Here is a 16,083-nt window from a genome sequence, read left to right as displayed (position 1 = left end):
CTTGGATAAAGGTGTCTGCTAAATAAACAAATAATAATAATTATCCTGCTCGAATAAAAACTTCTGTCCTATAAGCCTTCTATCACTGGGTAACAAATGAGAGTGCAAAATGTATTGCTATCTTGCAGCATTCATTGATCCTTCTACAATACGAAGGTCACCAGTGCCTGAGAGAGAAAAATAAGCCCATACTAACACACCTCCACCATGTTTAACACTGGGCATGGTGAACTGTTCTTTAAATTTCTTCTCCTCTCTTCCTCCAAACATATTGTTGCTTTCTTGGTGAAAAGTTATATTTTGGATTCGTCTGACCATAACATTTGGTTGAACTCATCATGCTTCTTCATGTATTCAATGGAAAACTCTAATCGCTTTCTTTTGTGTATTGTTTGCATCTTGGTTTTTGCCCATGGACATTCATCTTGTTATGAATTGTTCGCTTGTGAATTTCTTGACCATCTATCAATTCTTGTGTCAAATCTTTTGCAGTAATCCGAGGATTTTGTCGGGCTGCTCGAACGATCTTCTTCCAGATTTTGCAGAAATCTTTCTTGCACCTGGAGCTAGTTGCAGTAGTTCCTGTTCTCCCGTGTTTCTCAATGGTAGCCTACACAGTGCTTTTCAGTAAACCAAGTCTTTTTGCTATTTTTCTGATAGTTTCTCAAAATGGCAGTGATTCATTGTATCACTGCCATTTTGAGATTGTTGCTGTACTCTTTAGTTTTAACCATTTTTGTTGCTTTTTTGAAACACAAATTTCAAATTTATTTTTCTGCACTTGATGATTATGTATTTATTTATCCTATAATTATCATCAGGTGTTGGTTTTCAATCATGATAATTGTCAATAATTAGCAACAAATGGGTTTCATACAAAATATGTTGATTGCCCAAATACTTTTGATAAGTATGAAATTCGTTTTTGTATGTCATTTTATGCATGTTTGTAATAAATTGTTGTTTTGTTATAAAGCCGAATCTCTACTTTAATGTATATCTTTCAGTAGAACAATTAGAAATCTATTTCTTTGTGGTTTTTCTCCTTTTTTAACTGCCCAGACCCTTTTGTCTGAGACTATGTTTTGTACCATCTTGATTCTGGTGTGTGTGTCAAATATATTTTTGTTGACACGGCAATAAAGACAGAATCAAAAAGGCTATACGTGGTATTTAGTAAGTGAATTTGATTATTAAACCTATGATATTTATTTATTATTTTTCTTTTAGTTGCACTTTTTTAAAGATGTGTTCCTCAATTTACCTATTATGCTTGAAATATGGAAATTGCAATGTCCTTTCTGGTACAAAGCCTACAGTGTGGCGTGTAAAAAGTACCATTGAAAAACGGGATTGAAATAAGACTCCTATTGCATAGTAGTTCCATCCTTTCCAGGTTTTCATTTGAGCTTGATTAGCCACACTGTGCAGCTCAGGTGTGTCTTATTAAACTCATAGTAAAACCAGGAATTGATCAAACTGCTACAGTATGCCATAGGAGCCTTATTTCCATCCCTGGTAAAAGCATAGCAAAGTGTAATAAAGCATAGTGAATGCATGGGTAAGCATACTAAAGTATATTTAAAAATATTGCAAACCATGGTAAATTATAATATATCCATGGGAAAAGCTTGGGAAATTTGCAGATTTACAATGGTAAACTTTTATAAGGGTATATGTAAATAAAATTGACTTTTAGTTGTTAACAATAGATATTATTATGCATTTAATAACAGTAGTTATTAAATGCATTTAAAAGATGTACACATAGTGGCTTTACAGTATGTCATAAAATTGTTAACTGGAAAAAGTACTTTTATGTTTTGATTGCTTGTTTACGTCTAACCAGGTTTAGTGGTTTCTGTGTATCATCAAAATAATTTCAATTTTCTTTTTGAGATCTATGTTTTACGGACCCTAGTGATCTTGTTTCCCTGTTTATATTCTGTAAATACTGTAGGTGCTCATACAAAGCATACCTGTACTACTAAATAAGGTGATGCCATACAGTCATAACCAAGGTCTGCATTGCAACAGGCCCTCACAATGCTGCTTTGAGAGCCAAATTCTCAACATTAATAGAAATCAACAGGGCAGATGTTGGGTTATTCTGTATTCTCAGATCCCATCCTTATGAAGGTTTTTTGCTTCTTTTCTGTAATGCAGTGACATTGAGCCTGAGTGGCTGGATGATGTGCAGAAGAATGGAGAGCTGTTCTATCTGGAGCTGAGCGAAGGGGAAGAGGAGGCCACTCTCACCCAGACCCCTACCACACAGATACCTGGAGCCAACCATGTACGCTTCAGCGACAAGGAAGCAGAGATCATCACAGACAGCAAGAAACACAAGGAGGGAGGAAAGTATGAGCCCAGACTGAAAAGGCTAGCTAAGATCCTGAAAAAGAAAAAGCTTTCCCAACGGCGGTCAGACAATAAAGGGAATTCCAACTCCTACAATGCTGGCCAGTCGTCGCGACCAGCCTCGATACTGAAAAACCAGCCCAATCAGAAATCCGGTATTCTAGTTCAGCAGCAGTTTAAGGACGTTTGTGTTTATGTTAACCCCAAAAGGTTAGGTAATAGCACGCTTGCAAAAGGATACAAGCTGCTTGAGGCTTTACTGGGGATCATTCATCAACCTTCCTGGACCAGAATGGTTGTGAGTAAAGTTGAAGAGCCTTGTAATGAAGAAAGACTTACCGTTCATGGATTGGTCCCAGGCAGCCCTGCAATCAAATGTGGGCAGATTTTAATAGGTAAGTAAAACATGTTTTACTTGGATATATGGATTGCAGTAGATTTGGGTTAAGCGTCTAGCATAGAGTGTCATCAACAATACAAAAACTGTGACTACACAATTGAAATGACTTCATATCAGACCCTTTTTTTATACTTGGCATGGAACTTTCTAATTCGTCTGCTTAATTGAAACAAATCAGACCAAAAACCCTGGCACATACAAACATTCAGACGTGTTCTGTAAAGAGAATGCTGTTCGAAATTAAAACATAATAAAGGAGCTCTGTTTTCAGCAGGGTTTTTTTTAGGATACGCTATGCCACATTTCCATCTGCGCAATTAAACCAGTGTGTAAAACTCAAACTCCTCTTGTTCCAATATCAAACTGGGGCTGCCGCTGGCTCCTACAGTCTACAGTCCAATGTGCAACCGGAGATTACACATAAGTCAGAGATCGCCTTTATGTATTACGTTTTCTATAGGCTAATTGCTATTTATAAATTAATTCACCAGCACAAATATTTCCAGTACAGCCCTCATGATCCAAAAGCACCTCTCATGTTCTTTGTATTGGACATCTTCCACGATTAGTGCCAGCCCACAATCCTACTCTAACAAAGGCTTTTGGAGTCCAAATTGGATTGGATTTGATCTTGATCTTGATCTGCTGCAGATGTAAATTAATTAGCCTGGTTTCAAAAAGTTTGTTATTTCAGCACGTTGTTAGTGCAGTTCAGTTATTTTAATATTCTACTTGTAAATATGTATTTGTTAGAATACATTAGAAAAAAGCACCTTTGATGCTAGAAATGGTTGGTTGTGCATCTCTTTTGTAACGGATGGTAATTTTGTTATTTTAATTTCTAGCATCAAAGGTGCAGTACCTTATTATTCTATTAATCATATCATTATTAATGATCATTTTAAACTGAATAGCAGTACTTTATAACAGACTAGTTAATTGCTCTAGCTTCTTTTGGAGAGCGGTGAAACTTTTTTCAATTTTTTTCCCCAGAATGACAGCATTATAAAAGTATAATGTTTTTTTTAACTTTGGTCATTCTTTGGTTGAATGTCTATTTAGAAATGGATTATTTTTTCTCTGTTGTGCAGTACTGTGTTTGTGGGTGTGAGAGTTATAATGGTGGTGGTTTGTTTTTAAATGAAGCAGCCGACCAGGGAGCGTCATGACGTAGGAGCATATATATTACAAGAATATATTTTTTGCACATACTGTTCCTACATATGTACTGCAGTGACTATTATAGGATATATTTCTTTTCAGTATAGCGTTATGTTTCCATGACAACATATAAAATAAGCTGAAATCCATTCATTTGAAGCTGTCTTGGGAGCTTTTATTTTACACTTTTAAAAATAAACCTAAATACAAAATAACAAAGTTGTGATATCAGTACATTTTAGAAACTACTTTTACACACTTCTTTGTTCTTTATTGAATTGTCACATTTTATATTTAATACTTGCCTTGTTCCCCCTTTGTTGTTACAGGAGATTTTCTTGTTGCAGTAAATGATGTTGATGTAACATCTGAGAACATCGAGAGGGTCCTGTCATGCATCCCTGGTCCTACACAGGTATGACATCTTTGAAGCACTGTTACTTCACGCATCACACATACACTGTATAGGACATCATTGGCTGTACTTGTGTTTTCCACTCTGTAAATTGTATCATTTTAATAAGCTTCATGAAGTCATCGAGAAAGACTTCATAAGACTCTTAATATGGTATAAATTGCATTAATAATATTTTTTTTTTTAAATAACCACATAAATTTTAAATACATTGGCAAAGATACATTTAATTGAATATTGTTAAACCCTGGCAGATTTGTTACACAGTTACAGCTAAATATAAACTATGGAAATATAGTAAGTTCAATAAACGGTTTACAGAAAGTACCCACACTGCGGTGACTTGGGAGGGGCGAAGATGATGGACAATGTCTTCCGAAGCACGTGCCGTTCAGCCGCCCGCAGCCACCTCGGAGCTACAGCGTCGGAGGACAACGCAGCTCTGGGCAGCTTACAGGGAAGCCCGCAGGCGCCCGGCCAGACTACAGGGGTCGCTGTTGCGCAGTGAGCCAAGGATACCCTGGCCGACCTAAGCCCTCCTAAGCTCGGCCAATTGTGTGCCGCCTCCTGGGAGCTACCGTCTATCGTCCGCTATGGAATAGCCTGGAATCGAACCGGCGACGTCCAGGCTAAAGGGCGCATCCTGCACTCCACACGGAGCGCCTTTATCGGATGCGCCACTCGGGAGCCCCCTAACGTAATACATTTTAAAGTAAACAGGTAGTCTTATTCAGTAAAATTGAATTTTTGAATGTACCCATTTTAGAGACTTATTTTTGATATCCCTTAATGTTTTAGCTTGAATGTTCTTGCTCTTAGCCGGGGAAATGTAATTTTCTCTTATTCCCTAGTGAAATATTTGGAAGAGGGAATTATCCTAAAGGTTTCCTCTGATTATGGTCTCTGAACTTTGTTTATAGGGTGGGGTATGGGTCACCGAGTTGTACTCCTGAGAGTATTTGATCTGTCATCTTTGGGAAGCTGACTATTATCTATAATTCTGTTATCATATGTGCTGCTTGTTCCACAATGTAACTGCTCCTATCCTGCATTTTTTGCTCCCATCAAAGTACTCCATCCAGCAACTATAATTCTAAACTAATAGTTTTGATGCTGTCCGTCTTAAGAGTTATGTGTTTTGAAGGTTCTGGTCTTTTCTGCTGTTTAATTAAGCGATTACTGTAGGAATGATTGAGTTGACTTGTGATTCCCATTGGTGCTAGAACAGTAAAATCTCTGACTGAGGTGGTAAAATGATATTGGTTTCAGTTACAGTGTACAGTATGGTGATTTTTGAATTTCAAGAAAGACAGAGACCAGTAAAGTAAAAATGAAAACAACCTGTATTTGAATATAATACAGATTTGTTTTTTGACTGTTTTATTTATTGTTAATTATTAACTTGATTTTAATACAGACAGGCCCTGTGAAAGTAGAAATTATGTATTTGCATACCAGCAAATAAGTGCCAATTTGAACAATAAAGTGACTTAAAAGGAAATCTAAACAACACAGCAGAGTGGTTAAAAAATGTTCAGTGAGAAAAGCACAGGACAGAATCAGTTATAGTTCAAACTGACAGCACACTTGGTGACAGAAAACAGAATTCAAACATATATAATTAGTAATATTACAAAGCTCCTGGGAAGAAATTATTTTTTGTTTTTCTTGACACATTTGTCAGAATATTAGCTTCAATCCAAATGAGAGGATAGGATTCAGACCATAACAAATACGAAAATAAATAACTAAACTCCTTTAGGGTCTGTATTTCTATTTATGGAAAAAGCGTGGTGCTGTATTACTTTGACCTCTCATTTGAATATGACAGCAAATTATAGTTAACCTGTGCCTTGCTTGTGGTGTACCTTTGAAAAGGATACCTTTGATAGTATAGGCACATTACAAATGAAACCATAGTGATACCAATATTAGGTTGTTTTCCAAATCTTAACATGAAAAGTTCAGTCCAAGTAATGGTTTTAAAGTTCAGTCCAATCAGATTGAGAAGCAAATGACAGTGGTTTAATGTGACTAAGGTAAAAGCAAACAAACCTTGACTGCCTGTGGTCCATTTTAATAAAGCATGTACAAATGCCATAAAGGTGCTCATATTATTTTGCTTATATTGTCATTAAAGCCAATGTGTTTTTTTTTTTTTTTTTTTTTGTTTTTTTTAAATAAAGTCCACTACTCATTAATTAGTTGTGTCAACCAATATGTAAATGCTAAGTGCTGTGAACATTGTTAGGAGGTGAGCTCTAAAGCTACAAAAGTAGTTTGAACTGGATACATAAGAGCTGGCAACGAGGAGCCTGAATTCCACACAGTTACTAACGCATATTACATCCGCTTGCAATGCTTCTCATAGAATTTGTGTTAAAATAATGAACGCTCAGTTTCAATATACTTTATGATCCATATCAAGGAATTACCATACAGCAAGCAATAAAAATTACTTTATGCAGCCTGTGAGCCATTTCACAAAAATTACTTCTTGCAGGTTTACAAAGCAACCTCTTAAAATGGCTTATGTGAAGATAATTTGAGGAAATGGTTGTGAACAATGCAGATAATTCAGGTTGGATTGAGTGTGTTAAATGTCTAGCAAATGCATTTAAAGTAGAGGTTGACCTGTTCAGAATAATAACTATTGGAATACTGGTCAGTTCAGTATAGTGTTTTACTGCATTTGCTTTAAAATATTAGGAACGCATTTTAAAACATGTGTCTGGATTCAACTAAAGGCTATTTAAAGTTTTCTTGCTGATCATTACCTAGAGTAGTTTGATGAAGACATTAACCGAAACATTTGTCCACCTGACTCTAGTTTCTTACCTAGGTGATGAGTTTCTTAGAAGTTTTATCTAGGTGATTGTTACCTTTGACCTCACATATATCTTGGGTATTATAAAGAGGGGGACTAATGCCGAACCGCAGTAGAGTTTAGACTAAAAAGTAATCTGTAATCTGAGAGGATGCGTTGTCTTGCTGTTGTAGCAGAATTTAAAAACCAAAAGGCAACAATTCAGTTCAAATACACTGTTAAAAAGTTAATAATTCATAGCCATATAGGATAATAACAGTACTTGATAAACCTGTGTCCATGGAAAGAATGTGGTCTAGTCAATTGATTTAAATGTTGGCTGATCCAAATACCACCGTGCTTTAAATCACTAAATTGGACCTTCTCTGATATTTAATAATGTACTGTACTAAAATGTACTGAAGAGACTTACATGCAATGTTGGATGCTTGATTTTCGAAACTTACAGTTTAATGATCTCAGTGGTCATATTTAAATCCCACTGCTTAGATCTTGTGTAGCCTTTTTTTTCAAAGTATCTTGAATATTCTTATTTTTTCGTTGACTGTGTAGATGAGACATTTGCATTGCCTTATATCAGTATTACTTTTGACAACACAGTATTTTTTTTAGTTAAAAAAACAAACAAAAAATACTATTATGAACCCTGCTGTCAGTATGACGTGATTGCTTAGCCCTCTTATTATCTCCTATTCTGGGATTTACAAAACCAGTCATTAATGTAGCTTCCCTGGTTAGATATGACCACACTTAAGTATCCTGTAATCAAGGCTGAATGACTCAGTCAGAGCTGCAATCTCTGTTATAAAACCTTTAATACACCCACCCCTCGTTATATCGGCCCTCGCTATACTGCGGATTCGGATATATCGCGGTCCTGGAGTTGGCTCCCCATTTTTACAGTCTAACTGCGCATGCCATATTATACATAAACAATTTCACTTAGAATTACTGTTTTGTTTTATTTCGTACTGCACATCACAAACAAAAATATAAAAAACAATTAAAAACAAAGCATTAATATCATACTGTTATCATATACACATGCATTGCACAATAACACAAAGCAAATTAAATATCTACTTGCTGAAGCGTGTTTTTTTAAGAAATGCACCAGCAAAAGTCACAGGGCAGTGATGTCAGCTCCCTAGCAAAAAGCCTGCTATGTTGGGAATGGATTCTTTCAATGCAGCTGGTTTGGGCATTTGAGAAAGGAGAGGAAGATTCATGAAATTAATTGGAGACATAAGTTGATGACTTGATGAATCTGCAGTACAAATTAAAACTGTGTGCTGAAAAATGAGAAAAAGCAGGTTGCGTAGAGGATTTATATTGGACCCTGACATCCCCCGATTGAGGGAGTGGTTGTATTTGTTATTAACCTATTTGTTTTTCTATGTGTCTCTCGCTATATCGCGGCCCTCAATATATAGTGGATTTGTATTGGACCCCGACACCTGCAATATATCGAGTGGGTGGTGTATATACCATTATTGTTAAAAAGATGGCTAGTTCATGCTGGAGCAAGGACACAATAACTTCATTGTCCGCTTGTCCAGTGCAGGCCATGTGTGTATGACGCTTGAGATCAACAGAGTGTTCTTTAAAATTGTGGGATTAAAAAAAAGTTATTTTCAAGCTGATGTATCCGCTGTACTGACAATTTAGATTTTCCAAACCTAGTGATTACAACATTTAAGGAAATTGCTGACTTTTCCTTGGCAAGAACTGTACTATACTGCATATCTTTTTCTAACTGTTCCTTTTTGCCACTGATTTGAGATGGCTTGATTTACAATATGCAGAGAACTGCAATTAGCGTCCTGCTGTTTGTCCTACCATACCTTCATTTCCACTGTTCATAACAATGTATAATGCACACTGAGTATTTAGAGTTTGAAATGCCGACTTGACTCCTTACAGTACAAATGCTTGTGGAACGTTGCCAGATTGTCATTGTTTTGAACTGAATCTTTAGGTTTTTCAAATATTGAACCGCATCTGTTGTTCGGTGTCATAAGAGTATTCTGAATACATCAAGTACAAGTTTTGGGTTAATGTTTTTACTGCTATATATCTGTTACTTGCAGAATGAAACAGTACTTCAGGAAAGAGAGAAAAGACACATGCAGCTGAGCTTTTGCTGATTTGTAAATATAACATGCCATCAAACAGCAGTACTTTCTTCATGAAGCACAAAAAGCTATTGTTTGTTTTTCTGTGTCGCTAATTAAAACCACAAAGTGAAGGGTTGAAGTTAAAGTAAGTACAAGTTAATTGAGTGCTGTATGTATGGAAAAAATGCTTCTTGTACCAGGGATACACACAAAATCCTGGTTGCTTAGAGCAAGTGATGCAACTGACTTAACGTAGATTTACAACTTAATACCCTTAAATATTTCTACTCTTTGACAGTCTGCATTGCTTTTGTATGTGTTCAGTTCCTATTTTATTAAATTATATTGTATGTTTGTACAGACAGATAATTTAATATAGCAGTATCATTCCTACATTCAATTATCTGGGTCACTATGTGAACTATAATTTGTTCCATTCATTACAATTCTTGCTAGTAACAAGCTTTCATCAGGACAGTAACCTATATTTAACAATAGGGGCTCTATTCTGATGAAATGAGTGCAATCGCAAACGCAGTGGTTAAAGTCAATCGAGTCTGCCCAGCAGGGAGTGGCTTCTCCAAAAGTGTGATTCTGATGCTATCCAATCAAGGCCAGCCCTCAATCCATTTTAGAGACAGAATGCGCTTGCGTCACCGCAATGCTCCGATTTTGAATGTAGAAATGGCAATCATGTCTGGCAGTAGCACAGAGCAAGAGAAAACCGTGCAAGTCAGAACAGCAAGTGGTAGGTCACTCGCCGAATACGTAAACCATGCTTCACAACACAGGAGATTGCTATATTAATAGAAGAGGGAGAGGCACATAGGGCAATCATTTATTATTAATGATAATTATACAAGGTACATTATTTCATGGCATTGACATTACTACATGTTAAGTGTAAAATACTTACAACCCTCCCTGATCTGTCTACCAGGAGCAGCAGCTGATTCATTTTCTAGCAGGACAGGAAGTGCCGCATCACGTTCCCTCTGTGCTTGTAATGTAGTAGAGTTTCAATATAACCAGGGCTTATCTCATGGAATATTTCCCAGAGCCCAACCGAGTATTTAAGATACCGTTAGGTCCTAACATTTATTCACGAAATATATCAAATAAAATGTTTTAGTAATTTAAAATAATCTAGTTATCTGCAGTATGTGTTAATCCTGATCATGCTGTTTGTTCAGTTACTTGTTCACAGTGTGTGTTCATAAAGTCAAAGCCTCTTTCTCCTGGCTTAAGAAGAGATGCAACGTTTCTGTGTTGTTACTGTGATATGCTTAAATAAAGTTGCTTTCAGACCTACACATACAGGTACAGAAGTGGCTCTCCTGTTAAGTTGCTCTCCATGTACTGTATGTAAATATTTTCACTTATAATAATTGCCATGAAAATAAATGTAGTACTCCATTGTATCTCTTTTTACAAGAATCACATCCGTCCCAGATGATTTGATTCTTATAAGCGGTTGATTCTTAAAAGTGGACCAATATGATTACTGTGGTGAAGTGCTGCAGAATCAATATGTTAGTTTGAGAATGAAAGATTTGTTCCCAGCAGTGTAATGGGTTGACCACTAGATGTTATGAGTTCCCATATGTATGCACAGGGACCACACAAAGTATTGTTTAGTTAGTGCCAACTGAAAGCTAGGTTTATTTATTTTATTTGTTTGTTTTAATAGCGGTTGTTTCCCCACCGCACTGTAAGAAAAATAAAACCAACACCGGTTTTAAACTGTAAATCAAGACTCCAGCCTGATCATTTACACTGCCCTCGGCCACGTCACATTACAATTAGCAAAAGCGCCTCCGTGCATCAGCAGTTTAAATACAGTATACAAATGTCAATGGTGCTCAATCACTGAGGACAATACATCAAAACAAATCCTCGTGGGTAAGCAACTTGTGATATGATCACGATTACTACAGTATACTTGAGAAGCGATCGTCTCGTGAGGGTGCCTAGTTGAACTGCCGTGCGGTGTTATGTGTAATGGCTTTTGAATTAAAATTACATTACAATACAATAGTTTACTGTCAGGACTACCACTGCATTTAAGCAACTGTGGCTTACTTATTTTCTATTGCAATGCAAATCTCACAGTTTTTCATTAAGCGGAGATGCAAAGCTCTGCAATCCCCCCGCCCCCTCCTCCTCCTCCTCAATGCGCCGCAATCCGGCTCCCTCTACATGCATATCACACAATAACACAGTATGTATTCAATGAATGTGTATTCACTTTATTGAAACAAATTTTCACTAACAAAGAACATAAAAAAACATACCTGTACAATGCAGTGGTGCAGGCAGTGTTTCCTGCATCATTGCAGTATCTACGCTGCGTACGTGCCTAATCACACGAGATGTGATCAAATTCAAAAACAGCTTTATTGGCTGTACACGTCATTGCACTGGATCAAGTACCGTATTACATGTAGTCAGTTTGCCCTGAGATGATTCTTATAAGCGGATTGTTTTACACTGGTTAGTATAGGAATGATTTGGTCCCAGTGGTTTTGATCACTATATGCAGTTGATTCTTATATCAGTGATTCTTATAAATGGAGTGCACTGTATATGTTTATTATTAATTCATGAATAATATTGTTAGTTTCTTAGGTTTTGTCATCTAAGCTTCTTTTTTATTTTATTTTTTACTTTTCTTTCTTTGATTTCCTCTTTCTATGTCAGTCCAAGCGCATGCAGTTGCTACTTAGGACTATTTACTTTTTTTTTTTTTTTTTTTTTTTTCAAAAATTTAGTCGTTGCCAATTAGTTTTTTTTTATTATTTTCTCCCCAATTTGAAATGCCCAATTATTTTATTATGCTCAGCTCACCGCTACCACCCCTGCGCTGACTCGGGAGGGGCGAAGATGAACACACGCTGTCCTCCAAAGCATGTGCCGTCAGCCGCCCGCTTCTTTACACACTGCGAACTCACCGTGCAGCCGCCTCAGAGCTACAGCGTCGGAGGACAACGCAGCTCTGGGCAGCTTACAGGCAAGCCCGCAGGCGCCCGGCCAGACTACAGGGGTCGCTGGTGCGCGGTGAGCCAAGGACACCCCGGCCGACCTAACCCTCCCTCCCCCCGGGCGACGCTCGGCCAATTGAGCGCCGCCCCCTGGAAGCTCCCATCCACGGTCGGCTGTGGAATGGCCTGGACTCGAACTCGCGACGTCCAGGCTATAGAGCGCATCCTGCACTCTAGCGAGTGCTTTTACTGGATGCGCCACTCAGGAGCCCAGGACTATATACTTTTCATAGTGTGTTCAATTGTTAAAGTTCCTGATTGCCCCACTAAATAAACCTGGTTTCAGCGGGTCTTAACACAGTGCTCAGTTGTCTATTTGGGACCCCATTGCGCTGTCATCAGAATCGCTTTGGCAAATATGTTAATGATACCACGCCCCGAAATTTATGCCGACCCGTGGCGATGGGGCAGGTGCTCAATAACGACACAAGACATGTCTTCAGAATACCATTTCAGAGCAGTTTTTTTTTTTTTTTTTTTACGTCTTCGCTCCATTTATGCGCCGCAGAATCGGGGGCAAACGCTATTCACGCTTGCACTCGCATTTGCGCTGTGATCAGAATACAGCCCTACATGTACTAAAATATACACCATGATCAGACTGGAGCTCAGGATAGTTTTAAAACTGTGCAGAATTCACTGAAAGGTTGCACGATGAAGCTAAAAAAGTGGACTTTTGTTTTTGCTAGTAATGAGTTCCTATGGGCCAGTATTGAACTTTATTCAAACGTATTTTATTGCTATATGACTTTACTGAAAAAAAAATTCTCCACAGTCAATTAAATATTATTAATTAGAACTTCAAATATTACTTTTCTTTTACAGGTAAAGCTCACATTAGAAACCTCCTCGTTCAATGCTGAAGGAAAAGGCTCCACATCACGTAACCTCAATAAGCAGCCACAGCCTGTGAGTAATCTGGTGAAACTTCTGTGGGGCGAAGATGCAGTGGAGCTTCAAATGGCAATTGGAAACATTCCTCATATAATTATGTATTTGTCCCTAAAACTGGACTCGGAACCTTTAAAAGAAGAGGTAGGTGACACTGAATTTCCAGTCTTTATAGTTCCCAGTGTGATTATGTATGTCACAGCACAATTAACTTTAGATGTTTCTTATAAGTGATTAATCTGTCCATCAGAGTATGTAGCTGAGCAGATGGGGTACGTTTTAGGGTGACTTAATGGACCCATTGGCCACACGGCTACATCATGTATCATTTTAAAGCTAGCTTTCTCCAGATGAAGATTATCCCTGTTGTACTGTGCCACTGTGGTACAGTTTTTGTAAAATTTGGTTTAAGCAATAAAACTATGCATGGAAAACATGAAAATTGTGGAAATTACACAAGCTCTAAATTTTACCCTTGGTCATCCTATTCTCACCAGAATTGGTATGGTGGGTTGTTGAAACATGACAATTTTAATTTGATACAATTGAATCAATCATGTACAGGCCTTAATCACTCATTTTTCACCCCACAAAATAAGTAATTTTGACTATAAAATGTGCAGTATGTGGCAATTGTTAGTCTTGTATTGAACTGTTGAACAACATGCTTGATTCAGTGTATAAAACTAAATGCACGTCTTCCTGATCATATGAAAGACAAGCTGGGCATGCCAGAGTCTCCTGTTAACAGCAGTGTGCCCTTTAATGTTTTATGTCATTTTTCCATTCCGCCAACATTCCGCCCTTCCAGAAGTACGTTCCACTGTACTTAATGCTGTATATTTCAACAACACAAACATATTAAAAGAAATGGATGAACAACAAAAATAATCTACGAAGTTAAAGCTTTCTAATCTTGTATTTTATATTCCCATTTTATGCTTTTTACAGAAACGAATTTAATAGTGATATTAAATTATATTTTATTATATTATACTTATTCGTAAACCACACAAATAGTATAAACTAAGCTTGAATATAGCAGTGAACTATTTTAACTGGCTATGAAAAGACATAGGGCCTCTTAATATCACCACATCTATAATTATTAAGCTCTGATATATAGTGACACATTTAAAAAGATTGAATCCCCATATACTGTAAAACATGGATTCTGAGTTTTACTAAGAGAAGAGAAGTTCTAAGAGAAGGGAACTAAATTCTAGATGAAACAAGTTGTTTTGATCACAAGCACCCACACAGGTTGTATAAATAAAGACAAATCTTTGCACTGGTTTTCTTATGCAGCCTTCCTGGTTTCTACAGTACTGCAATATCATTGTGTGTGCAACAAGGACATATAAGGGCACAATATGCTAAATACTTTGCAGCCAGAACATTCAAATAGCTGCATAGGAAAACACACATTTCACATATTTCACTTGCATTTGCAACCGGATTATGTGGTACACTTACAGTATGATTGATCTTAAATTCCAAGCATCAAGTCAATTTCTAACATTTAGTTGTGCAGGGCCATTATACAGATGCCATTCCCAGCACTAGGAAAGGACCCAGGCTTGAAAAGTTCTTTTGTCCTCTTATTTTGAGTACCAATTCCTTTTTTTTTTTTTCTCTAAATGAATTGTGCTTTGTCAAAGGTTTTCTCAATGGTAAAGCTCTGCTGTAATTAAATCTCAAAGGACTGCAGGACTTTTTTTGTTTCTGATTCAAAATCCTGGGTAGTGAGAGCTGGCAAGGGGGGCAAAAGCAAATCTTAAGATCCCCCCCCCCCCCCCCCCCCTCCACCCATCCCAGCAAAAGGACAGCTCTGTTGTTTCCGTCCAGTTTAGAATTTGCTTCACCCGTACAATCGGACGTGACATGCTAACGCTTGCTTTAGAAAACTCCTACTTGGTTCTGCTGGTCTAGAGTGTAACTTGAACAGATGCAAGGGAATACTGGGGGACTTTTGAATTGTTTAGTATCCTGTTTCCATGGGGTTATACTCTCTAAGTCTCAAAGAGTTCTGTAAAAGTCTCAGAAGAGAGTTTTCACTCACTTTCATTAAAGTCTGTTTCGTTCTTAAGTAGCCAGACTGAGAGGGTTAGACAATAAATCCCCTGTTTTGTGGACAGGGCTCACAGAGTCGGATAAACACAGGGTTGCCTGCCAGTTCAATTATCAGTTGGCTATTAAATGCCTTTCATCATAAAGAAGGAAAATAATGTATTTGCATGACTTGCATTGCTGGAATGTTATTAGGCACTAATGCTGGTTTGTCCAGATTGGAGCTTTATGTGGAGGAATATTTTAAAAAAACTGTTCTTAAGCATGTGTATATTAGTTGCTGGAATACATAATCTAGTTTTATGTAATTGTTTAAGTAATAAAGTTCTACTTCAATTTCTACTGTACATTTTGCATTGTGTAATAATGAGCCCATTATGCATCTTCCCAATGAGAATGTTCTTCTTAAAAAAAACTATTATTATTATTTATTTCTTAGCAGACGCCCTTATCCAGGGCGACTTACAATTGTTACAAGATATCACATTATTTTTACATACAATTACATTATTTTTTACACATTATTTTTACATACAATTACCCATTTATACATTTGGGTTTTTACTGGAGCAATCTAGGTAAAGTACCTTGCTCAAGGGTACAGCACCCCCCACCAGGGATTGAACCCACAACCCTCCGGTCAAGAGTCCAGAGCCCTAACCTTTTTTTAAAAAAATTATAAGCCTACACCAGTTAATGTAAAAATATATAGTTTTAAAAACATGGATCAGAGACAGAGGCTCAGAAATCACATGTTGGGAGCTGTAGACTTTACTAGGCAAATGTCCTGAGTAAATACT

General features: G+C 37.2%; 1 protein-coding gene across 4 annotated transcripts in view; it reads left to right on the top strand.

Moving 5' to 3' along the window:
• The window catches only part of intu (inturned planar cell polarity protein), a 33,549-nt gene that overhangs the window by 3,988 nt on the left and 13,478 nt on the right, over positions 1 to 16,083 (top strand). For all 4 annotated transcript variants that reach the window (XM_034034209.3, XM_059032253.1, XM_034034208.3 and 1 more), the window contains exons 2-4: positions 2,167 to 2,756; positions 4,252 to 4,337; positions 13,148 to 13,357. In XM_034034209.3, the coding sequence (XP_033890100.3) occupies positions 2,167 to 2,756; positions 4,252 to 4,337; positions 13,148 to 13,357 (886 nt within the window). The remainder of the gene's footprint in view (positions 1 to 2,166; positions 2,757 to 4,251; positions 4,338 to 13,147; positions 13,358 to 16,083) is intronic.

Source organism: Acipenser ruthenus, chromosome 1, assembly GCF_902713425.1.
Source record: "Acipenser ruthenus chromosome 1, fAciRut3.2 maternal haplotype, whole genome shotgun sequence".
NCBI classification, from domain to species: domain Eukaryota; kingdom Metazoa; phylum Chordata; class Actinopteri; order Acipenseriformes; family Acipenseridae; genus Acipenser; species Acipenser ruthenus.
This window is presented reverse-complemented; position numbering and strand designations above follow the sequence as displayed.